Below are 27,550 nucleotides of genomic sequence, written 5' to 3'. Positions count from 1 at the left end.
TGTTCTCAAACCGCAGTGTTCGCGTCCCAGCGCGTCACCGAGAGCTGTCAAAAGAAAAGGGGGTGGGGGTTCCAATCAATTTGACGTGTAATGCAGGAAAGGGGGGACACAGCTGTCATATTGAGTGCAATATGAAATCATCCAGACCAATTTAGCGTTGACACTTCTAGATATAAACACGTTAAATCTTATCTTATATGTCTGTGTGTTGCTTTTTATTGTTTATTTGACAGACAGACAGACAGATATATAGATAGATAGAAGACAGACAGCAGACAGACAGACAGATAGACAGACAGACAGACAGACAGATAGATAGATAGATAGAAGACAGACAGCAGACAGACAGATAGACAGACAGATAGACAGACAGACAGACAGATAGACAGACAGACAGACAGATAGATAGATAGATAGATAGATAGATAGATAGATAGATAGATAGATAGATAGATAGACAGACAGACAGACAGACAGACAGATAGACAGACAGACAGACAGACAGATATATAGATAGATAGATAGATAGATAGATAGATAGATAGATAGATAGATAGATAGATAGAAGACAGACAGCAGACAGACAGACAGACAGACAGATAGACAGAAGACAGATAGATAGATAGATAGATAGATAGATAGATAGATAGATAGATAGATAGATAGATAGATAGATAGATAGATAGATGGATAGATAGATAGATAGATAGACAGAAGACAGACAGACAGATAGATAGATAGACAGACAGATAGATAGATAGACAGAAGACAGACAGATAGATAGATAGATAGATAGATAGATAGATAGATAGATAGATAGATAGATAGATAGATAGATAGATAGATAGATAGATAGATAGATAGATAGATAGATAGATAGATAGATAGATTGATTTCAGGTCAGCCCTGCTTGCGCCAAGGGGTTTATTAAACATTTTCCACAATGTTTTCTGTAATAATCACCAAATCCACCAATTTTGTAATTAAACGTTGATCCCAGTTTATGAAATTATTCCCAAAATAAACCATAAATCTTTAATCTGCATGTTTTAATTAATAGAGTCTCTTTGCTCGGTTTCCGTGTTGTCCTCACACGGCACAGCAGTAACTGTGGCTGAATCAAAGTGATTATGCTGTTTTGGAAGCCAGCGTGTGGCTAAGATACGTACAAACCTTCTGAAGACTGTTTCAAAGGAATTCCCCGGAGAACTGCAGCTGTGTGTGTCCCTAGAGCAGACCGGGTCGTGCAGGTTTCTCACAGAAGTACACTGATCCTTCTTAGTAGTGTAAATGATTCTCTGGGGGGAAAAACATTTTTGCAAAAGTAAAGAATGTCATGGAATTCTTAAGATTCCAATCCACACAAACCTCTTAAGAACATGTCCAGGTTATATTTCATCCCAAAATCAACAGTGAAAAATGTACTGATATTTTCCTTGAAGAAAATGAAGGACCATATTTAGAACCATTATTAAAGTGGAACATGTTGGATCAGTATTTTCATGACAATTAAATACATTTTCTCCCTCAATAGACAAAAAATAAAATAAAATTAATCTTATTCGTATAACTGTAATGCAATATATGAAAACTTCAGATGCAAAAAATGTCCATATGACTTTAAAAAAAAAAAAATGTTTATTAGGCTCCTATGTTTAGGTTCAGTAATTCACTTTAATGGCAATGAAAAGACTGCTAGTCAGTTACTGAAATGCTTTATTTTCAAAAATGTCACTTAAAAACATAAAAATGCACATTTAAAAAAAAAAGTCACACGGACTTAGAGTTTTATGCATCTGAAGTCTTCATATATATATCTTATGTTTATATAGTTTTCTATCATTTCAATTGTGAAGTATTTATATCATGTATTTGATATTTGTTATGCTGCCTTTATATTGATTTAAATTTTAAAAAAAGGAGTAAAAATTATTGCATTGATAAAATTAATGTCACAGTGCAAAACAAATAATGGTTTTAAAAATAGATTTAATTTACCAAAATATAAATAGTTTGTTTTGGGGTGAAATATGACCCAGACATCTATTCGTGAGATTCCCCCAATAAAACATTTGTTTCTATCTTTCCGTTATGAGATTCATTTACAATGATTGAAATCTAGAGAAACAGCCTTGAGAAACACCATTCCCTTGAACATGTTACCCAGTCCCCCGTTATAGTGCACTTGCACACCTCCCTTTGAGCTGGAGTCACGACCGACCCCGAGCTGCTGCAATGCAGCTTCCAGACCTCTTCTCCAATCACATCTGAGCGCAAGGCAAACTTCAGTCTACGATCTGAAATGTGTGTATGTGTGAGTGTGACTTCACACTCTTTCAGAGCGTCCCCCTAATGTTGTGGGGGCTTCCCTCGCTCTGGGGGGAATATAGCACAGTCTGTTTTGAAATATGTGATCACTGGACTGTGTCCTCACATAGGCGCACAGACCCCATTATTAACTCATTAAGATTAATAATGTTTGGCGACGGGACACTGGCTTCATTCTGTTATTGAATGCGATGGCCAGATTGCACATTTGTTCCTCGAGCAGTGCAGCAAAATGAGCTGTTACGTCTTCTATTCAATGAGTTAAACACAGAATAACATAGATACAGGCGTACAATGAGGAAATCTTGATTACAATCAGTTCATTAAAATCAACATGAAAGGCATCAGCAACCCAATTTACTTCAGTAATGTGACATATTTCAGAGTGAAACAGCATATTCATGCAGGATGGCACTTGATATTATCCATCAGGAATTGATGTGATGCTTTAAAGCCTGTGTTTCATATCAAAATGAAGCTGAAAGTGTTTTGCAGTGAATTTATATTTATATGGCAGATGTTTTAATGTACATTGCATTCAGGGTAGGCCTATATACATATATCTATCAGCCCTCGGAATCAAACCCATGACCAGCTACATGTGCTCGATTGCTGGATTGTGGAAAAAGTACTTCTTTTTCAAATCTTTATAATTGATGTATTTGGTAGACGCTTTTATCCAAAGTGAATTACATGGTATTCAAAGTATAGATTTGATCAGTTAATGCATTCTCTGGGAATCAAACCCATAGTGCCATTATGTTTACGGGAATAGACATACAAAGCTGTTGTTTTTGCCATTAGTGCCATATTAGTCTCCTTCATTAAATTTACATTACATTGAATTACTGTTCATTTGTCATTAATTTATTCTAGAAAGGATGCATAGCAACAACCTAAAACAATGCCTCAATAGCTATTTGGATAGGCTGTTGGTTTTAACATTATTTTCCTCACCTTTACAAATCAATGAGGTCTATAATGGAGAAAGCTATCCGTTATATATAGAAATGGCAGCTTTCTACCATGCTAACAATGCTAATTAACACTGACCACTTGACCAAAATGGTTATTGGACCAAATTTGGTGGGAAAAAATACCAGAAATGATATTTTTTTATATTATATTATATTTTTATGTTAACTTTATCCCATAATTATAGAATCTCTCCACTGCATGGTTGAGGTTTCAATCAAAATGTCAAATCTCTTCTCAGCTCGTTCATTTTCAGCTGTTGAGTGTGTTTATGTGAGCATAAACTGCTACTGTTATCATAATAGATCATAATGTTTCATGTTTTATTCACTTCATGACATGTTCAGTTCAGTTTCTGTTGTTTTGTGCTTTTGTCCTCACGTCAATATGATGCAATAGCATCTCCTTCACATTATGTGCTCACTCTAGTGGACGACTACTGCAACTTCAACATATATGGAGACTCACTCACGGCTAATTAGAAGTGTTGAAAAGACTTTAATTTCTCTTGAATAGTTTTAAGATACTTGAGAGTGTAGCAAGATTTCAAGAAACTGATTTCACTTGCTAATGTGAGTGTTGCACAAACGGTTCAGGAAGTTTTGCGAGCTGTAATGTGCGTTGCTCTGAGAGATTTCGCGGGCGAATTACAGTCATTTCAATCAGGAGTTTTGTGTGAGGGGAAATTCGCAGATTCGCAGATCAAAATCAGACGTATTTGCCTGACCAACAGAAAATTGCTTTAAAAGTGACTTCTGTGTGTGCAGTGCTTCATAAATTGCTTGATGTAACATGACCGTACCTTTGGTTTAGACGTGTAAACATCACTTATTTCGCCCCTTCTGAAACAAACAACCTGCTGTCAGAATAACAAAATGCTCAGGGATTGCACTGCACTCAACTCTGCATATTTTGTGAGCTTGCTGCATTTATGACGACCCCCCTATGATCTCCCAGCTGTCTCAGAAAACACTAAGGATACAGCCAAGCATCTTTCAACACTTACATGCGGTTACAATCTCTTGACAGTGACACCAGGATTCATCTCGTGTCTATTTTTGGAGGTGGAAACAAAAAGTGACCTTGATATTTAACAGGGAATAGACATGTCTTTAAGAGATCAAGAATCATGACCCAACAACTCCCAAAAACCAAACAGCTCAGTTAATAACACTTTATTGCAGTTTTGTCTCTCCCACAGAACTGCACGGTTTGCACTGATGACTACCATACATCATAACTTAAGCTTAGAGCCAATAAAAATGCAGCTTTCTGAGGTAATGTCTATCTAGATATCTAGATCAATGTGAATATTTCCACACAAAACCCCAACCATTACATAAGACCTGGCTGTTGTGGAAATAGATTGGTTTTTATTGTGGTATACAAAGTGGATAAGTGGAAATGTGAGAGAAACCAAACCCCTCTGTCTCATAGCATGCAATGTAAAAATGCTAGTAGCTTATCAATATCTCAGGAGAGAGAAATAATCATCCATAGTCACTAACCTATAAAGGTGAACAAATCAACCCAAAAGACACTGGAAAAATGCACGACCAGGGAACTGACTGTCTATTCATCAATTTTCTTGTTGCATCACTGTTGCTTTGTGGTTCACATTCAAGGCAGCTGATACCCATTTTCAGTCTCAGGTTATTTTATTTTTGCTATTTTTTACATTTTTTAAGTGTGTCAGCCATTTTTTTTTTCATGAGTACACATTTTCCCTCCAAAACTGCAGACAGTTTATAAAAGTAGTGCGGAAAGAGAGGAGAGCTATTTTGGCGCGCTCTCCTCACATTCACAAAAATCTCCGCCTCAAGACTTCACAAGACCCTCCCTCCACCCAATCCCAGAGTCCCCTGCCCTCAAACGCCCCCACACACAACCTCTTTACGCAAAAAAAAAGTCCTGTGAGATCCGTCTCCATTGACCCGAAACGGACCTGTGGCAGGAACAGGATTAGCTCCACTGCTCCTCCACGGTTTGTTCGCTCCACGTCCCTCCTTTCCTTCTCTCGTCCTCCCCCTCGGTCTCCCTCCCGCCTGGTTTTCTTCTCTCAGTTTCGCCGGTAGCGGTTCTTGGGCTTTTCCCCACAGCCGGTGGCCTCACAGGAGGACAGGGTCGGGTTCTTGCCGGAGTTGATGCTGCCGAGCAGGGCGGGCAGTTCGTTGGTGATAGCGCGCTCGATCTTCTCCAACAGGCAACCGCCCATGTAGGAGCACTGGGCGGACAGCTGCTTGAAGCTGCTCACCGAGTTGATCCCGAAGAAGTCGCGGTAAGCATCTCGGTTGGGCAGGTCGAACTTGCTGACATTGGTTTTGGCCAGGATGGACTTGAAAATGTAGAACTTGTCAGGATCGTCCACGATCTCTTTGAAGACCAGCTCGGGATCGCTGAAGAAGCTCATCTTTTCCTTGAAGGTCTGAACATAGCGGTCCACCAGGAGAGCGTGAATGCGAACGCGGATGCCATGCTGGCGGATGAAGGCGATTTTGTTCTCCAGACGGTTCTCAATCACCTGGTTCAGGTCTTCCAGCAAGGATACTTCCTCGCGTTTGAAGAGCTCGCGGCTGGTGTCCGGGGCGTAGTCGTAGGGCCAGAAAGAGCTGACGTAGACACGCGGGGGTTCGGTCACGTTAATGAGGGGGGCCAGACTCCAGAACAGAGCGCCGTAGACACGCATGAGGTCCTGGGTCACCAAGCTGTCGGCCTTATTGAGAATGATACGGATCTGGGACTCCCGACCTTTCAGCTGCCGGAAGAGCATCTCCAATTCGAGACCAACGTCTAGCTTGGTGGGATCGAAAACCACGAAAATGAGGTCTGCGCGATCAATAAACCACTGGCACACGTCGTTGAATGGGTAACCTTGAAGTGAGGGAAGAAATATTGAAAAGTTAATTACGAATCATAAATTAAAATGCTAAATTCTGGGTATCTATAGGGTTTTTAAAAACTAAATTTGTACAGGTTTTTAAGACTTAATAGGCAAACAGAGAAAATGCGAGTTTAAAATACTCTAGATGTGTTTAATTTCTATTTTTATTCATATACTGATATATCAATACATACAAATTTACGGAGCCCCTAAGGGGACACGGTGCCAGGAAAAAAATTTGATTGGAGGGAAAGTAATAAGTCAATGCTTTTGCTTTCTCTCGCAAATGATGCGTGATTGAATGCGTTCCCTGAGAAACTTTGTGTTTTTTTGCAAATGTTTTGCGTTCTCTCTCAAAACCTTTGCTTTCCCTCACTAAATCGTTTGTGTTATTTGCGAGGGAACGCAAAGTTTCTTGGAGTAACGCAAAACATTTGCGAGAGAACGCAAAAGCATTGCCAAATAAATTGTTTTCTCACATCTCATTTTTTTTGCCTTTAGGGGCTCCGTAGGACTTAGAGGTCGACCGACATTAGATTTGGCTCATATCATAATAATGTTTAAAGAAAGACATTAAAGAAGTTATTGTGCCAAAAATAGTCAGATCTATACACTGAATGTGTTAAATAATGTTCTTTGTCTGGCACATTCACAGAAAATAGCTTACTTCTGCTTTGTAAAATAAGGTGGATAAACAGGCCTGAAATACACCAGGACTTATGTCTATGTTTAAGCACTCTTACAACCACCTACAACATATTTACAATATTAACACCAACATGATTCATCAACAGCAGATTATAGCAATCGATTAGCATAAATGTGCGATGTTCATTGATCGCGAACCGTTTTGAAACGTGTTGAAAGTTCAATAGTGCATGTATAACTTGAAACTTACAACGCTCACATTTATTTAATTAAATCATAGCCTTTTAAAGTTGAATGATCACATTAAGTCGTATCGCGATTCCTGTTTTTCCCATCCCCAAATTTAACACATGTTAATTAAGACCTTTCTTATACCATTTAATTAATATATGTAAGAATTTTGATGACCTTACATTTGAGTTTAGGACCTGCAGGAACCCTGAAATAACAGGAATCAGTGGAGGTGCTGGAGAAGACTCGTACCTCTCTCCTGCTGCTTGCGGTTCTCGATGATTCCCGGTGTGTCCACGAAGGTGACCCTCTCCAGGAGCTTGTGGGGCATCTCGATGCCAACCAGCTTCTCCAAAAAGTTCTGGCCAAACTTCTCCAGCGGGGAAAAGGAGCGAGAGCTGTCGGCAGCCATGACGATGCCCTCCACTGTGCGGATCTTCTCGCCGTGCATGATGACGGTAAACTCTGAGGTAGTGGGTTCAGCACCTGGAACAACACAAGAAGATGTGAGTTGATGATGTAAATTTGTAATAAAACCGTAAACCAACGAAAACCACTTGACAAGCAGCACAGACAGCAGCTTACCTGTGTAAAGCTGGTACGGGGTGTCCAGAAGACCCAACAGATAGTTGATCATGGAGGACTTGCCCACACTCCAGGGTCCAAGGAACAGCACCATGGGTTTGGAGGTGATTTCTCCATCTGTTTGAGAAAGAGAGTTGGAGAATAATGGAGTTTAGTATAAAAAGAAAACAAATATGAGACCAAGAGCAAGAATCACAATTCAAATCACGAATGAACGCAAAAATAAATCATAATATGCATACACTCTTAAAAAGAAAGGTTATTTATTGGCGTTGATGATTCCATGAAGAACCTTCTATGGAATCTTTCCATTGCACAAAAGGTTCTTAATAGTGGAAAAAGTTTCTTTAGATTTTACTGAATAGATCTTTTGGGAAACAAAATGCTTTTTCCACAGTATAGCTGTGAAAAACCCCACTTTTGGAACATTTATTTCTTAAGAGTGTATAGCAAATTTACCTATGAAATGATTAATTAGTCATTATTGAAAACTTTGTCTCCATCATTTTGTGAGGGTTTCTTTACTGGTTCTCGTTCCTGATTCCTAAAGGGATAGTTCTCCCAAAAATGAAAATGTTGTCATCATTTACTCACCCTCATGTTGTTCCAAATCTGTATGAATTTCTATCTTCTAAACTCAAAAGAAGATATTTTTGAAGAATGTCAGTACCCAAAGAGTTGACTTCCATAATAGTTTTTTTTTTTCCATACTATGGAAGTCAATAGTGCCCATTGTTTGGTTATCGACATTCTTCAGAAAATATCTTCTTTTAGTGTTCAGTAGAAGAAAGAAATTCATACAGGTTTGGAACAACTTGAGGGTGAGTAAATGATGACAACATTTTCATTTTTGGGTGAACTATCCCTTTAAAGGTTATTTTATCCTTTTAAAATTATCCACCAAAACTATTGGTAATTGGGTTTTTATTTTTTTGGGATGTTTCTCTTTGACTTTAGACCTCAGAAAGTAAAGTACCATCACACTTGGGTGCACATTCGTGGAAAAGTCATTGTTTATTGTGTGCAGCAGATACAGCAAGCGTTAAGACTGATGAATGCGCCATGCAGCATTGTTCAGTGCAAGTGAATCAAAATCATTAAGGACACAAAATAAGTCTTTAAATTGTTGTGTGGATGCATGTGAGCATTCTCTAAACCCATGCCAAACCTTTATGTGGGAATGTTTTTGTTGAACCCTTTACCTTTAATCAAAAACCTTCCTAGTTATCTAGAAAGCTTTCAAATGAATGAACTTATATAATATAATGAACTTGAATCTCTAAGATAATCACAGTTGCTCCTTCCATCTTCAGTCAATAACATATTAGACAGATTGTACTTCTCTCCCTCACTGGCTCATTTTCATTAGCATCAATTTAAACATGCCATCTGACTTAAGTCTAAAGTTTTACACTACCATTCAAAAGTTTGGGTTCAATAGGATTTGTTCATATTTTTGAAAGTTTCTTCAAAATATTTATTCGGCTGCATTTATTTGTTAAATGACTGTTTTCTATTGTAATCTATTTGAAAATATAATTTATTCCTGAATTTTCAGCATCATTACTCCAGTCTTCAGTGTCACATGATCCCTCAGAAATCATTCTGATATGATGATTTGCTGCTCAAGAAACATTTCTGATTATTATCAATGTTGAAAACAGTTATGCTGCTTAATCAAGTCATTTTAAACTTGCATGTGAGTGCAGTTTCATTTTTGATGAAAAATACACAAAAGCGTTTGTTTATGACTTCACCTATTGAAATGCTCGGATTATGCAAATCAGTTATCTTTAAATATGCAAATGAAAATGAACATCACACATTTACATAATGATACAGAAGATGTGTTTTTGTGATCAGCAACTTAAACAGTCCTTAACAAAATATTTAATAAAATCAATATAGAGGAAATCAACCTCAACTGTGATCTGTAAAATAAAATGTCACTGTCAGCATTATGAATCCAACAGCCATGTATAATCATACAAATATATAAACATGCTCAAATGAATGAAATATGAGCTGAATGTGATGCTCATGAACCTTTTTCCCCATCACTTTCATCTGTTTTCATTAGGAAATGTCTAATGAATGAGCTCAGATGAAGGAATGAAGGCCGTTTGACTCTTTTAGTGAGGACAGAATGAGAGTTCTTTGGGAAGAGAAACTAATTTCATCTTGATTAACTGCAGAACATGTCATTTCTCTGAAGTGCTCCAGAACAGTGCAAACACAATCACTCAAGGCCCCTCAGCACTACACAGTGTAGAGGTCGAGGAGCTCCGCGAGCGGCACAGAAGCTGTGAGTTTGAGTCCAGTCATACTAAAAAAATCCTAAGAGCAAGCATCAAACCTTCACACTCTTAAAAATAAAGACTCTTTATCGGAATCGATTAACCTTTAACATCCATAAAGCTCAAAAGGCTTGTTAAAATGTTCTTCACACTAAGAAAAATTGGTTCTTTTTGGAACTGATCACTGAAAGGTTCTTTGGGGAACCGAAAATGGTTCTTCTATGGAATGGCTGCGAAAACCCTTAAAGAACTTTTAATTTTAAGAGTGTAGGATTACTGTAACAAGTGTTCAGTTCAGTTACCTAAAATTTTGTAAACCCGTTGCCTTAATATAAAATAAGTTATGTGAACTTGACAATTCCACATTACTTAACATGAAGTTTATTTACTTAATCATTTTAAGGCAACAGGTTTACAATTTAAAAAAATTTTTTTTTTACTTAAGTCAACTGATCACTTTTTACAGTGATCTTTGCTGTAGTCAACCAACACTGATATGATCATTTTAGTCAGAGTAGATGCTATATATTTAATCTGATGCAATTTCAGAAGTACAGGCTGTTCAGTATGTACTGTCTTTAGGGCTTGTCTAATTTGCACAACCTGTTTTGTGGCATTTCTGTCCAGTAATTTGTATAATTTCAGTGTTTTGTCGGCTGATTCATACCCACGCAACAATACAACATTAAACATCACTGGCTCATTTTTAATAGCGTCAGATTAGACATTGGCTGCATCCGAAATCACATGCCCTGCCATATAGTAGGCCTAGGTGAAAAACAGTATGTGACAAAAGAAGCGTCTGAATTCAAAGTAAACATAAAAGAGTAGGGAAAAGTACCTGGATGAAATAATACTAACAGCGGGATTCTGAAGTCCGCATGCGATGGATGGACACTTTACTGTCCCGCCATGAGGCCACGGGAGAGGATTTGTGAATGGTAGTGAAGCGATGCAACTGATGCTGGTAGGTCACATGATAATGACAACATGGCGAATGTAGTGCATTCGGATTACATTCATATTACACACACTCATATGTAGAATAGCCTTTTTTAGCGCTCGTGAAGTAATTATTCAAAATACCTACTCAAGTATGTGATTTCAGACGCAGCATCTGCTCTACTGTTCAAAAGTTTTGAGGTCGGTAAGATTTTTTAATGTTTTTGAGGGAAGTCTCTTCTGCTCACTAAGGCTGCATTTATTTTACAGTAAGAACAGTACTATTGTGAAATATTAGTACAATTTAAAATAACTGTTTTCTATTGTAATATATTATGTTAAAATGTAATTTATTCCTGTGATCAAAGCTGAATTTTCAGCATCATTACTCCAGTCTTCAGTGTCACATGATCCTTCAGAAATCCTTCTAACATGATGATTTGATGCTCAAGAAACATTTCTGATTATCAATGTTGAAAACAGTTTTTGTGCATTTTTTTCAGGATTTTTTTTGGGTGAATAGGGAGAAAAGAACAAAATGTATTTTAAATAGACATCTTTTGTAACATTATAAATGTCTTTACTGTCACTTTTTATCAATTTAATGTGCCCTTGCTGAATAAAAATAAATATATATATTTTTTTAAATCGTCTTACTGACACCAAACTTTTGTACTGTACATCTGTAACAGATACATCAAGATTAATTTCTCAAAAACAGTTTCTTGCACACACCAATCCACAGAACGATGTTATAAAATAAAAACGTGCAAACCACATCGCTATATTTTGATAACAGGAATAAGGATGATACAATTATTCTCATAAAATCCTCATGAAAAAAGACTTCGATTAGTGTTCAGAATTAATTCAGTTAGACAGTTTGATTAGTCGGATGAAGAAAAATAGCTGAACCAAATCTATAGACTTTCACCCAAATCTGCTGGTTGAACTTTTGGCATGTGCCTTTATTCTCATAAAGAAAAACAATTCTATGAAAGTGTGCTGTGTACAGTGGCTGAATGTGGACTCAGTAATTAGTGCTGATTGAGAGCTGCTGGTAATTGGGCAGATGATCAGAGACGATGCAGGCGGTGCCATGCAGTGAAGCGCCCCGTTACCCACCTGTGGCAGAGTCCCCCAGTGTGCGTCCAGGATACGCTGTTTAGTGACGGGTGATGTCGGGGGAGGACAGGAAGAGACAGGGATGAAAATGACAAGTGTGAGGAAAAGTGCAGGCAGAGGACGAGGAGAAATAGAAAGAGAGAGGGTGTGAAGGGGGTCACAGAAAGAGGTTAAGGAGGAGGACAGAGAGAGACACTTTTCCTTGTGAAGCATGTGATGAGCTGAGATTTGTGTGGGTGACGTTTGATGCTCGTCCAGATACAATGATCTCTAGAAGAGCTACTGAACACAAATTCTATTCTTATGAATGAATGAATATTATATTTTATTTTTGTGTAGAACAAGATATATATATAAATAAATTGGTGAATTTCACAAAACCTTTCTAAAATAAATAAATATTTTATTATAGTGTGTGTACAAGACAAAAGCTATATAAAAATATAATATATAAATGGGTGAATCTTATAAATGAACGAATAAAATTAAGTACGCCAGTTAAATAAAGTAAATAAAGTAGGTAAATAAAAAAAATTATTAAAAATTTATTAAAAATTACAAAATAATATATATTAAAACTGTATACTGTATGTATATATATATATATATATATATATATATATATATATATATATATATATATATATTAAGAAACCTGTCAAGAACATGTTGAGTTCATATTTCACCCTAAAATTACATGTAAAAAGTAATATTTAGCATTTATTATTGTAGTGCAAAAATATAAATTATTATGTGACAAATTATATACAATAATAATATATACTAAGATTTTATTGGAAAGGTAAAGTATTTATACAAGGCAGCAGTTATTTGTGAAAATAAATATATTTTTTATTACTGTTTTACAGTAGTTTTTTGCATAACAGTAATGACAATTATTCATCATAGAATAATGTCACAAAGCAAAAAACAAAACAAAACTGAATTGTTCTAAATATAAGCAAAATTTTCTTTATGAAAAATATAATTTTTATTCGTTTGATTTTGTGGTGTGCAGGATTTTGATTTTGTGGATATGTGGTCTGCATAGTTTCTGCAGAAGATTCGACCCAATCATTTTTTTTTACAAGATAAATCAACGTAAAATATAAATTCAAGTAAAACTGCAAGATTTCTGTCTGTAAAAATAAATAAATAACACTTTCCTAATGTATTATTTATAACTAAATTATCCAAATATATGATTTCTTACATATTTTTGCAATTACCACAGTCATTTACTGTTGCGTTATCAAATTGGTGGGAATTCGGGTGGGAAACAACAACAACATGATTGTACCCAGAATCCTCCTGCATGACAGAATGTAGGTTGTACCCCTATTGCACTAGTGTTCATGTGATGTGATGCTTTATCTTTCTGTGATCCCCACCAGCAGTCTTTGATCACGCTGACCCGCAGATGATATTTGGATAGCTTGTTTCTCCTTCCTCACAAGTTTAAGAGTCAGTATTGCATTATTGTGGTGAGTGTGTGGGTTAAATACCATGCTGAACCACAAGGGGGCAAGCTGGATCCCAGTGTTCAGTCTGGGGTTAGCAGGACACTCACTCGGCACCCTTCAGACAGAGGACACGACCCACCCACCCAAACTTTACTATCAGAACTGGACGCTGTTGATCTGAACTCTTCCATTTCAATCTCAAACTACTTTTAGTGTATCTTCAGGTCAATAGACTAAAACTTTTTGTTTCCTATTAAAAAAATGAAACTTCACAGGCTACACAAAATAGTACACAAAATAATGTTTTTGTATTGTGTCTTTAAATGTTTAAAAATGCAAATTATGCATAATTCATACATTTATTACATGTGCATACATAGGAAAATTATGAATATGTCACTGTTGGATTTGTTTTAATGTAATCACTACCAACAACAACAAAAAAGATGTGTATTGTAATAAAAATAAATTAAAAAAAGCTCAGAAAATGTATAGTAATACTAAGCAAAATCCAAAATTAACGGTCTTAAAACAGCCTAATTTATTTGGTGAAAATTATACATTTAAAATCTAAATGTCTATAAATATTGTCACTTATTATTCAGCATATTGGCATCTTTTTAAAGTTTGAAGTTCTAAAAACTGCTGAAAGTCAAGAAGTCAAAAGTTCAATCATCCAAAAACTATTTATGCCTGCAGAGCCTCTTCTTTATAAGCTATCGCTGTATAAATAATTAGAAACAGAGAAAACTGCACAGTGGATATTTCATGTGTATTTCATGAGACATTTGTACAGACTTGTGAGGACTCGAGCACATCATGAAGGTCTTATATAAAGCCAGGACTGTTGAGAAACTCATGATTGCTTTCAGATGGAGCCTTCGTTCCTCAAGCAGTAATAAGAAAGCCTTGTGTTTCCTATTTTAACTCTCTCTCTCTCTCTCTCTTTCTTCCAGTGTCTCCGGCCCCCCTCGACCGCGCCTGGATGTGCACCAGCTCTACAGCTGTGGAATGACGAACCACACGTGTGTCGGCTCAAAGACGCCACGATACTCGGATACGGCAACGCCTCGTGTCCAGCGCAGGGTCATTGTTGTTAACTAAGGGGCCGTTTACACGACACTGTTTTCAACTAAAACCAGAAAACTGTTTTTACACGACAACGGGGGCCTGAAAATACTAACATTTGAAAATGTTTTTCAAAGTTCAAGGCTACATGACAATGTACTAAAAAACAGAAAAGTTTTTCCTTTCCTTTTTTTTTTTTTTTTTTGCATACAGGCGAAAATGTTGTAAAAACGACCCACAATGTCAGTTTGTACTTTTTTGTAGTTTTACGATAGCGTAGCGATAACGGTATCTGTTCAAAAACTTGCCCTTTGAAACCTGTTTTCAAAAGTTAGCAGTTTCAGGCCCCCAAAACGCTGTTGTTGTGTAGCCTAAATGAACCGCCAAAACGCATAAAAAGTTGTACGTTTTTAGTTGAAAATGGTGACGTGTTAACGCAGTCATTTTATTGTCTCCCTGTAAACTGCAAAAATGTGTAGCGCGTACAAAGCTTTGGGCCCTGTCCCAAATGGCGCACTTCATGCGGACTTTCGGTCTCGTGGACTTGAATTGCGCGTGCTCGCTGAGTCTACGAGTCCGTAGGGCGTCCCATTCAGCATTTTACCGCTCTGAAGTGTGCTCAGCAGCGCCCCCTTTGTACCCTTGAAGCGGTCTTCCACGAAGCCCGCATAGAAGCAGGCTCCACGCACTTTAACTACCCAGGAATCCTTGCGAAAGGCCAATCAGACAACAGATGGGAGGAGATTTCACTCACGGATAATTGTTGACATGGCTGAAAAGAAAATATTATGTTTTTTATGACCTAAATGTAAATTTTATCAGTTGCTACCTACAGTTTATACAAACATTATGGTCATCGAGCAGTGGTTGATGTCTCTAACATAATAATAGCGCGTTTAATAATACGATCGCATTATGATTCATTAAATAAATAGAACGAATGGCAGGGCTTTACTGAGTCATATGTAAACATAGTATGAATATTGAAACCTGTAAATTGAAAAAAATTATGTTTAAATTATGTTTTAAAATTGTAATCTTAGTTCAAATGGAACATTATGTATTATTATGTACAACTGTATACATCATTTAAATAAGCATGATATATCAATTGTCTAATGCCCAGGTGATATGCACAATATCAAAATATAGAACTGTAAAATTAGGCTGTGTAGTGGACATGGAGATAAGACGTCGGAGCGCAAAAATGTGATTTCTCCTGTCCAACAACAACCAGACCGTTATTTCCGGCGTGCCGATCGAGTCTGTCCCAAAAATACCTCTCAATGCGCCCTCGTGGACTCGCGCCAAGGGCCCTATAGGTCTGCACTACATGACGTCACCAAAGTGTGGACTCTGAGGAAGTCCACAAGTCCGGAGTGTGCCATTTGGGACAGGGCCTTGGTACAAAGGCGCGTAGTGTTTCTTTACAAAGTGACATCGCCATCTACTGGCCTGGCCTGAATAATACAGCGGATTGGAGCTTTTGTTCATAGTGGTATTTTATTGACCAGCTCTGATGTATCTGGAACTTTGTGAGTGAAATGAAATGCTCATATGAAAGAACCACATTTGGTGATCACAGGGAAATTATGTTTAAATATACAGTAACTGCAAGCGACAATTACAGGGCCAATAATGCAAGTAGCGCCCCTGGTGGTGAGTTTAGGACAGGTAATTCAAAGCTACTGATCAATTATTGCATCAGCATTTAAAGACATTAATATTTCAACACAGCAACCCCTGGGTTCTTCCTTATGAATATGATGATGAATGCTTAGTGGTTTGGTTTGGATGATGGAGAATGATATAATGGCGATGAAGAACTAATCAACATTTATATAGTGCTAATGTATATAAATGTACATACATGTATGTATCTGAATTGTATATAAAATGTTCACCCATTTGGATCACACAGTTTTATCATAAACAAACTTTTAAATTTAATCTGATTAATGATACATAGGCCTAATCATACATAAATGAAATCGGTAAGAAACACAAAGATTTCTGTAATATTCGTAAAAAAACTGAAAAAGTTTTAAATACACATTACCAGGTTTATATATCATCAATAAATCCAATTTCTTTCAATTGCATACATTTTAACTAATGGAATATTGCTTGTTCTGCAGGTAGACATATTTTAACCAAATATAAGCAAATAGTTGTTAATAAACTATGCTGTGATTATTATTATTTTTTGAGTGCAGAAATCTACCGTTTCATTTACATATGAATGAAAAAAAAACGTTCATTAGTTTGTTTGTTAAAACTGCGTAATCCAAATAAATGGAAATATATGCGATATTTTTTAAAAAACAGTAAAAAAAACAAAAAAAAAACAAATAATAAAATAAATTAACAAATAAATAAATAAATTACTCAGACACTTAATATTATTAAGCAAAACTTAAGGTCTAAAAGGGCTTAATATAGTCAGGGAAAATTAAATAAAAATATTAAATCTAAACGTCTCTACATCTTGTCACTTATTATGGATTATACTGGATATTTTACCACATTGCCGTATTTTTATAGTCTGATGTTATAAAATACTGCTAAAAGTCAAGAAGTTCAAAGTTCAATCAAAGATTACTTTTTCAAGTAACAAGTAAAGTAAGGCATTACTTTTAATTTTACAAGAAAATATCTTGAGTTACTTTTTCAACTTAGTAACACAAGTTTTACTTTGTTTTCCCATTTATTGACCTCTACAGCGTTAGTTTGCATTTCGTTTAGCATGAGGCTTATTATTTGTTTCTTTTTGGTGTGAAAATGCCTTTACATTTGTCAAAAATATAACTTTTTTTGTTATTAAAAACAAACAAGCAAGCCCAGAATTAACATAACACAATTAGTAATTTTTTTAAGGGAGTAATGCAATAATGTAATGCATTACTTTTAAAATCCCCCCTGTGGTGAAAATCAAGTTTTTAAAGTTGTTTATATGTCTATGTGGTGTTTTTAATATGCTTTAAGACAAACCATGTGTAAATTCATAAGTCGACACCATTTGCGGAGTATTTTCTCCTTAATACTGCAGTGAACCAAAGACGGTCTCAAAAACACAGTTTGAAATCGCTGGTGTTTCTGACGTCACAAACTACCTTCTAACCAATCAGATCAATGTGTGATAGTCAACGAGTGGATCTCTGAGCTGGAGTGAGTGAGTGGAGGCGGGGCTCATTTGCATATTCATAGAACCGCGTATACTAAATGAGGCGAGGCTGTGGAGTTACATTCAAAATATTTTAAGACATGAAGACATTTTTTTCAAGAAAAAAAAACTTTTAAATATGTAATTTTGGTGATCAAAGATGAGTTTTTAAAGGATAAAATGATTGACTAGGAGGACTTTAAAAGTAACTTTCCCCAACACTGTTCATTAGTAATAGTAGTAGTGTGCCATCTTTGTATGTCTAAAGTCTTTGGCTCAAGCATGATTAAGGAATAAATCTGTTTTAATTGATGTATGTTTATGTTAAAACTGTGTAATCCAAATGGATGGAGATTTTATATGCAACTCAAATACATCAATCCGAATATTTCTGAGTGCAGACAAACGCACGCAGACAGACAGGAGAGCGGTGGTACCTGAGATCTCATGCTGTCTCAGCTCATTGTACTTGTAGGCCTGCTCCATGGGCCTGATGGAGCTGTGGTAGATCTTTCTCAGCCTCTGCAGCGCAGCTGAAGGATGAAAACAGAGAATAAACAGAGCGAAAGCTGAGTACGACATTCAGCTCAAGACACTCGGGTAGAGCGGAGAGAGGAAAGACTGCAGATGGTGTTGTGGATAAAGGAGGAAATGAGAGGAGACGGCAATGTAAACAAACCTAGAAACATCTACGTGCCTTTCTGAGGTAGTACTTGAGTTTGGAACGGATCCGCTGAGTTAGATAACTACTTTCTCCTGGTAGTTGATATGACACGTGGACTAAATAATCCATTGCTGCACTCGTTTATGGCAAGTTCAATTCACAAGCAGCAATGACTCAAGTTTTCATGCTTCCTAACCTACAAGCTGCTCATGAGGTAGTTGCCTTCTCTTTTATTTTAGCAGGGTTATTGTTTTGTGGCAGATAAATGCTGGTGAGATTGTAAAAACAAATTATAATATCTGATTGTTACTTAAAAGTCGCCTCCTTAAACAGCATCAGTATTGTAGTTTTAGTTTTCAAAACTAAACCAGAAGTTTTCAAACTATGCCAGGCAGTGTTATTTTAGTATAGCGTTATTATTAATATTTTGAATACGTTTATATTTTCATTGAACTTTTCTTTGTTATGTGATTGTCATCTTTTTAAATTATATATATATATATATATATATATATATATATATATATATATATATATATATATATAAATTTAAACAAAAATAATAATAAAATAAAGATATACAGTATTGTGCAAAAGTCTTAGGCATGTTAAACAAGGTTTTTAGTTATTTATATCTTTTGCTGTAGTGTGTCAGTAGGAAATATCAGTTTACATTTCCAAACATTCTTTTTGCCATTAATTGTAATAATCCAGTGAGATTTGTGTATGCACAAGGAGTCTGACAACAGCCGGGATGATCTGATATCACCATCATCGAGTCCGTCTGTGATTACATGAAGAAACAGAAAAAACTGAGACAAACTAAATCCAGAAGAACTGCGGGAACGTCTCCGAGAAACCTTCCTGCAAAGCTACAGTACTGTGAAATGCTGTAAGGTGAGAATGGTTTCAAAAATAAAATCACAAATAGAATTTATTTATGATTTAACTTCTATTAACTAATTCAAATCAATATATGGTGTAACGACCCTTTGCGTTTAAAACGGCTTTTGTCCAGGTACACTTGCGCATAGTCTTTCAGATAGCTTTGCAGGAAGGTTTCTTCAAGCATCTCGGAGACGTTCCCGCAGTTCTTCTGGATTTAGTTTGTCTCAGTTTTTTCTGTTTCTTCATGTAATCACAGACGGACTCGATGATGGTGATATCAGATCATCCCGGCTGTTGTCAGACTCCTTGTGCATACACAAATCTCACTGGATTATTACAATTAATGGCAAAAAGAATGTTTGGAAATGTAAACTGATATTTCCTACTGACACACTATAGCAAGGGGGGGTGTATATACATAGCTTTATTTTATTATTATTTTATTTTTGTTTAGTTGTAGTAATTGTAGTACTTAAACTTAATTTCAGTTATTTACCAAGGTGACATTTCTAAATTAAAAAAATCTACTTTTTTCAACTAATATTTATTTAGATTTTTTATTTCAGCATTATTCCCATTAATAAAAACAATTTTAAACTGTTCTAGATAACAGTAAAATTACTGGTGGTCCAACAAAAATTTAAAAAAGGGAAATTCTATTAATTTATCAATTTTATCATTAACTTATGATGTTACTTTTATATTAATATTAATGCATTTGTGTTTATAAAAAAAAAAAGGTTACCAATTTTGTAGCACATTAACAATTTGATAACATCCCAGTTTTGTATTTACTCAAAGAAATCATAAGACATCTTATTCATTGTGGAAAGTGCTACACACATAAATCTGAACTGAACTGAAAAAGTTTATTTTCAGGTTTAGACACTAACATTACTAATTAATATAAATAATAATGGGTAGAATTAAGATTTTAAAAATGGCTTCAGCTTATATGTTTTCTTTATAATGTCACTCTTAATATTTTTCTTCTACAGAATAAATGTAGCTGGCATTTTCTTTTTTTAGGAATGTGAGTTTTGCAAGCAGATTCTCATATTTCATATTGGCATTGAAAAGTTTGAAAATTCTTGGTTTAAACCAGGTGGTTAAGCTGTTTTCTTTTAAGCAGTGTGAAATGTTGCTCAACCCAATGTTAAAGACAACATTCATCTGCCAACATAGTGTGAAAAGCCTGTAAACTGAAATAAAACTATGTGTGTATAATACACTGAAATACACTTATGTGTGTATCATGTCCTCACCAGCATAATCTCCTGCTTTATCATCTGTTGCGAGCCTCAGAGTTTCCTCGATGTGAGATCTGTCTCTCAGGATGGATTCCAGAACGGCTTCCTCCTCTGCAGAGAAACACACACACACACACACACACACACACGTTAAAACTTGATTTGAAGCCTGAGGAAATCTTTCCCGGCGAGCCACACCGGAGCATAATATACTGCAGCAGATCTTCCTGAGGTCTCTGCGATTAGTGTCCTGTGATAAAACCGTTCTTTAATCTTAGCAAGGTGCATCGACAAACTATTTGTTATTTGTGAGCTGATGGCTGTACCGCTGGATTTACAAAGAGTTTTACAGACTTTAAAACACCTTGTAAAAAGTTAATTTGACCATGAGTGTGTGACTGCTGCCTCAGATTGTAAAAGCAATGCTTTCAATTATTTTTGTGGAAACAGTGACTTTTTTTTCTTCAGGATTCTTTGATGAATAGAAAGTGCAAACTATCAAATCTGAATATAAAATCAAACAATGATTTGGTCCTGAAGAGACATTTCTTATAATTATTAACATTAAAAACAGTTGTGCTGCTTCATATTTTTGTGTGGAAATTGATACATTTGTAGGATTCTTTAATGCATAGAATGATCAAAAGAACAACATTTATTTGGAATTAATTAATTTTTTGCCTTTGACTTTGATCACTTATTTCAAATCTGAATATAAAATGATTTGGTGCTCAAAAAACATTTCTTCTTAATGTTGAAAACAGTTGTGCTGCTAAATATTTTTTGGAAACTGGTACTTTTTTTTAGGATTCATTGATGAATTAAAGTAATTTGTCTTAGAATAAATATAACCATAAATGCACTAATTTATTTACTAAAACTACTTGGTCATGGCTCTCATTTACAGATTCAAAAACAAATTTATTTACACATTTGCCATTGAAAATTTAAGAATGATTTTCTTTCACCCATTTTAGGGGCCATTTACACAACCCCCTTTTCAACTAAAAACGTAAAAAAATGATGCGCCGTTTATACTTTTTTTGGCCGTTCATTTACATGACAACAGCGTTTTGGGGGCCTGGAAACACAAACTTTTGAAAACGGGTTTCAAAGTGCAAGTTTTTGAAAACGATACCTTTATCTCTCCATGTAAACTACAATAACGTGAATTTGTGAAAACGGTGACGTCATGTGTATTACGTGTTCAGTATAATAGGCGCGTAGTGTTTCTTTGCAAAGTGACATCACCACCTACTGGCCTGGCATTTCAGCCGTGTTCACGGATCCATGCGAATGGGATCGTTTTGACAACGTTGTCTGTACGTGAAAAAACCCCGCAACTTTTCCATTTTTAGTACATCGTTGTAATGTAAACATACCCTTATTGTCCTTCAGACAAAAAGAATCATAAACAAATAGCACCACACAATCTCAATAAACCACGTAAATCTGAGCTATCATTAATATCCATAACACAAGTTAACATAGGCAACAGCAATAGTTGCCTGTGTTAATGAATATGCTTTCATTATCGAAGCGGTTATTTGCTGTCAGCGTTCGTCTTGCACACTTCTCATCAGGGCATTGCTGTACTATTAATGTCACAATATTGATATCCATGCTACAATCTTCCCTCTTGTTCATAGATATTTACCCACAATGCCTCAGGGTGTTCCTGCCAGGCTGCTGTTATCAGGAGCGAAGACATAAATGGAGTCTAATGGGAAGACACCACGTCTCCACGTTTATATTTAGCAGCGCTGCCATTCATTACAAGTTCCTCTCATATTAGCAGCACGACATCTCTTTCGGAGGAAGGAGGTGAGGAGAACACAACAACATCCATTACGTTTCCTGTTTAACAATACATTTCAATTTGGTTTTGACAGTTTGGCTTTGATCAGTCTTATTTTAGAGTATCAAACCTGAGTATGAAATTAAACGATGATTTGCTGCTCAAGAAACTTATCAATGTTGAAAACAGTTGTGCTGCTTAATTTTGCACTCAGTGTCTGAATTCACTCACTCGTTTTCATTCACTCCTTCAAATGGACTATATTAGTGGAGTAATGTAGGGAATAGTGAATGAGGGTATAGGGGGCGATTTCGAACACAGCACATCTCTGGCATACGATGTATAGGTACTTTATATCCCATGAGGCCACGGCAGAGGATTTGTGAATGCAAGTGAAGCGACGCAACTGACACTGGTAGATCACATGACAAGGACTACATGGCGAATGTAGTACGTCTAGATTACATTCATACTACACACTATTACTACTCATACTATATAGAACGTACTTTTCTTAAATGGTCGCTAAATGTATGTAAAATCCGGACGCACCGTTTGACTTTGATCAGTCTTATTTGAGAGTTTCAGACCAAAAAATAAATGGTCAATTGTAGCCTTGGTTTCATAACACGGGGAGTTGGTGTATATGGGGAATTCCCTGGTTTCATAACAAGTGGAGCTTCAGTGATGGACACATGGCTACCAAATGGTTGGATTATCTGTTGATAAGACCGATAACAGACCCCTCATCCTAAAAATAACCAGCAGTGGCCAGTTGCCCTTATGAACCCCAGAGCACACACTGTATCGCAGTACTCGCACTGTTTTCTGTACAGGTTTACTACAGAGCACATGGCGTGTTAGTGGTATGTAAAAATCCTACCACATATTTGATCATATAGCCTATCATATATGTTTAGAAGTTGGAGTTTAAGTTGATATCAAAAGTGTATTTTAAATGACTGTGTGCATATAAAGATATGCATTCTTAATGGTAATTATGGAGATGCTAATGAACAAACAAATTGGTTCCAGTCATATTGTATGCTAAGTTTTTCATTATAGAAGGTGTAAGGAAACAAAGTACAGAATAATATTCACTTTTAAAAATTTGAGGTCAATACGATTATTTTTAGATAAATGAATACTTCTATTCAGCAAGGACGCATTACATTGATTAATGTTACAAAATATTTCTATTTCAAATAATTTCTTTCTATTTATCAAAGAATCCTATGGAGCAGCACAACTGTTTTCAACATTGATAATAATCAGAAATGTTTCTTGAGCATCAAATCATCATATCAGAATGATTTCTGAAGGATCATGTGACACTGAAGACTGGAGTAATGATGCTGAAAATTCAGCTTTGATCGCAGGAATAAATTACATTTTACTATATATATTCACATAGAATACAGGTATTTGAAATAGTAATAATATATTACTGGTTTTACTGTATTTTGAATCAAATAAATGCAGGCTTGATGGCAGACTTCTAAAAACAGAAGAAGAAATAAATCCATACAGACCCCAAACTTTAGAACGATGTGTATCACCAAAATTCAAGATTACTCTCATTACATCATAATTAAAGCAAGACACCAAACAGCTGACTTGTTAACTTTAGCTATTTGCAAAAACTCCCTTACTCTTTAGCAAAAACTAATGTGATTCATGTGAAGTACTTGTTACTATGCAGTTTGCCTGGAAAGCTCTAGAAGTCCAGTTTGCATGCCATCCACCTCATCTATCATCCCTTCCCACAATCCCCCTACTGGCCTGCACAGATAAACGGCGTATTCATTTTGTTCTCGGGTGTCCACTGGCATTTATTTGCTTATTTGAACCTGACTTAGGCATGCATCAGCCTTTTCCTCTCTGGCTCTCGACGGAAATAACTGACAGCTCAAGTAATATATGCTTAATCAACCTGCAGCAAACGTAAAAACCATCTGTGGATGAGGGCAGCAGGTTTCTGAAGGACCTGGCATCTGCTTACATCTTACCAGGATAAACCTCCAGAGTTCATATCAGGCTGTTCAAACCGCTGTTTGATATAAATAACTGAATTTGAATAGAATTGAACTAAATTGCAATTAGAATTTCAATTTTTAAGGAAGAAGCAAAAAAGTTATATAATAAAGAAATTAATCTAATTATAAAAGTATGTATATACTGCCACACACACACACACACACACACACACACACACACACACACACACACACACACACACACACACACACACATTTACACATTTTTAATGCTCTTAATTTTTGAAGGTCTCTTCTGCTCACCAACGCTGCATTTATTTGATCAAAAATACAGTAAAAACAGTAATATTGTGAAATATTTTCAGCATCGTTACTCTAGTCTTTAGTGTCACATGATCCTTCAGAAATCATTCTAATATGATGATTTGATGCTCAAGAAACATTTCTGATTATTATCAATGTTAAAAACAGTGATTTGCTGCTCAAGAAACATTTCTGATTATTATCAATGTTAAAAACAGTGATTTGATGCTCAAGAAACATTTCTGATTATTATCAATGTTAAAAACAGTGATTTGCTGCTCAAGAAACATTTCTGATTATTATCAATGTTAAAAACAGTTGTGCTGCTTAATATTCTTGTGCAAACCATGATCATTTTTTTTTTCAGGATTCTTTGATGAATAGAAAGTTCAAAAGAACAGCATTTATTTGAAATCTTTTGTAACATTATAAATGACTTTACTCTCACTTCTGATCAATTTAATGCATCCTTGCCGAATAAAAGTATTTATTTCTCTCTTTATATATATAAGTTTGGCTAAGCTGACAGACCGGCCAGAAACCAGAAGCCAGAAACAATGTAAAAGCAACTATTTGAAGTTGGCATTAGATGAATTTTCCGAGAGGGGTGGCAAACAAAACAACGTTATTTTACATTTTCCACAGCTGCTCTCTTATGACCTTTTATATATATATATATATATATATATATATATATATATATATATATATATATATATATACATATATATTTATATATATATATATAGTATATATATTCCAGCTTTTGTAGACTTTACAATGCCTCGCCACGGTCAGATTCTCCAGCTAAGCACTTGACACGTTTTCCCAGCCAATGCTTCAGCCAGAGCTGGAGAAGAGTGTGGAACAGATGGTGCTCTCCGGCCTGTTGTGATGACACAACGTGCTAGTTAAAGCACACAAGTGCTCAGCCGACGCTGGCCAAGGCAAGCTGCTAAAAATACAGCCCTGTAATGTTGAGCTCAGCATGCCGCTAAAACAGAGGAAGGTTCGTGAAGAGGTGTGCCGTTTAAATGGATGAACTGTGAACAGTGTGTGTATGTGTGTCTGGAGGGGTGCCTGGTTATTACAGATAAATGCAGATATTACAGTCATTTCAAAGGGAAATATGCCATGGTAAAAATCTGTTAATATATGAAAAAAAGAAAACAAATCATTTAAATAGATAAACGGCAAACAAAGAAAAAGTTAAAAGAAAACAGTATAATAAAATATTGAAGAAAATGGTATGAATTACTGTTTATGCCCGATGAAAATAAGTATAATAAATAAATAAATAAATAAATAAATAAATATCTGTGGTTGCCAAAACTTTACAGTAAAAAATAGTTACAAGCTTTATATATATATAGATACTTTACATTTCCTAAATGTGAGTTAATAAGTTATATTATATATCATTTAAAGGTATAGCGGAGGATCTTTCCAAATTTTAGATAAGACCCGCCCTCTCCACTTTTTGAAAAGTTTGATTGATTCACCAGAATGATTGACAATTAGGAGGACCAATAGTTTAGACTACCCACCAGGAAGTAAAACATCCTCCGCTATACCTTTAATATAAAAAATATAAAAAGTTATTATTAGTATCTCAGAAGACAGGAAATGAAGCCAATATTAGTTACTGAATGAATCAGCGTTTTTGAATGAATCTCTTGAATGAATGATTCAATGACAAACACATTTTGTAACAGTCGCTTGTCGCCACCTACTGGCCTAACAATGTAATCAATACAATATTTATTTAAAGCATCAAGTTACTTTCAAAAGGCGATTTGCTCGTTAATTCGTTACCGTAGACATCAGTGTATCTGAACTATACATTTTCATCCCAGTTACTTTTGTGATTATTTAAATATTTGTGACAGACATAATCATTTTGTGATGTTGAACAGACTGTGAATCACAAAGCAAACACAGATTTGTATCATTGTCATTTAGGAACGAAATCGCAGCTAATCTTGCAGCTGCATATAGGCCTAAATATTATAGACTATTTAATGACATACAGTTAGGAAATGTAAAATACAGTCACCAAATATATATATAGCTTACTTGTCATGACACCAAAGGAAGTTGTAAGACCACTTTTGTACTGAGGAGGACATTAGCGGCTATGAAAATTTTTTTCATGCGGGCAAAGTTTATATCCACACAGCTCATAGCATCAAATCTGTTAAAGGTGACATATTATGCTCATTTTCACAAGATGTAATATAAATCTATGGCCTATAGCTTGTCAAATTTGCCCCCTTTTGGGTGTGAGCATAAACGGGGCATTTTTGTGTGTGTCCCTTTAAATGCAAATGAGCTGCTGCTCCCACCGCCTCCATTCAGAAGAGAGCCGATCCTTTACACAAGCTTTGTATACTCTGGCAATAACAAAACATGCGAATAGTGTCACTCATCAAAAATCTCAGAAATGCACCTGCACGTTTCTGAATGGTTAGTGAATACTTTTATAGCTGATTCACTCATCGACTTACATGTGCCGTCATGATGTTTAACTTTTACACAAGTTGACACAGTTCTCTGAGGTCTTTATAAGACAGCTGTGACATTTTTTGCTCAAAGAGTGTTCAGTGCTCGTCTGTGCAGCAACGACAGAACAGTTTACATGCTTTGCTCGAACTGGTTACACTGCTGTCGCTTGCGAAAGCAAATGGCGGCGCCGTGGGTGGAAACATGCAGATTAAGGGGCGGTAATATTATAATAAGATCCCCTTCCTACATCAGAAGGGGAGCGAAATCTATTCGGCTTATTTTTTTGACATGCAAAGTGACTGGGGTTGTCACTTTTCACGTTTTCTGGGTTGGTAGATGCACCGGGGACCCAATTATAGCACTTAAACATGGAAAAAGTCAGATTTTCGTGATATGTCCCCTTTAAATTTCTCCTCAAAGGCTGTCAACGAGTTCAATG

General features: G+C 35.9%; 1 protein-coding gene across 2 annotated transcripts in view; it reads right to left on the bottom strand.

Moving 5' to 3' along the window:
* Positions 1–1,972: 1,972 nt before the first annotated feature.
* The window catches only part of srl (sarcalumenin), a 30,640-nt gene continuing 5,062 nt past the window's right edge, over positions 1,973–27,550 (bottom strand). The window contains exons 2-7 of one of the 2 annotated variants that reach the window (XM_082181585.1): positions 20,524–20,619; positions 18,144–18,239; positions 12,013–12,048; positions 7,649–7,765; positions 7,316–7,549; positions 1,973–6,174 (exon numbers count right to left, since the gene is read on the bottom strand). In XM_082181585.1, coding sequence (XP_082037711.1) covers positions 5,363–6,174; positions 7,316–7,549; positions 7,649–7,765; positions 12,013–12,048; positions 18,144–18,239; positions 20,524–20,619 — 1,391 coding nt within the window. In that variant the 3' untranslated portion in view covers positions 1,973–5,362. The remainder of the gene's footprint in view (positions 6,175–7,315; positions 7,550–7,648; positions 7,766–12,012; positions 12,049–18,143; positions 18,240–20,523; positions 20,620–27,550) is intronic. The other variant, XM_082181586.1, reaches the window with a different exon arrangement.

The sequence above is a fragment of the Leuciscus leuciscus genome (assembly GCF_965113295.1).
Source record: "Leuciscus leuciscus genome assembly, chromosome: 1".
Taxonomy (NCBI): domain Eukaryota; kingdom Metazoa; phylum Chordata; class Actinopteri; order Cypriniformes; family Leuciscidae; genus Leuciscus; species Leuciscus leuciscus.
Note: the sequence above shows the minus strand (reverse complement) of the source record. Positions and strands in the feature narration are given on the sequence as shown.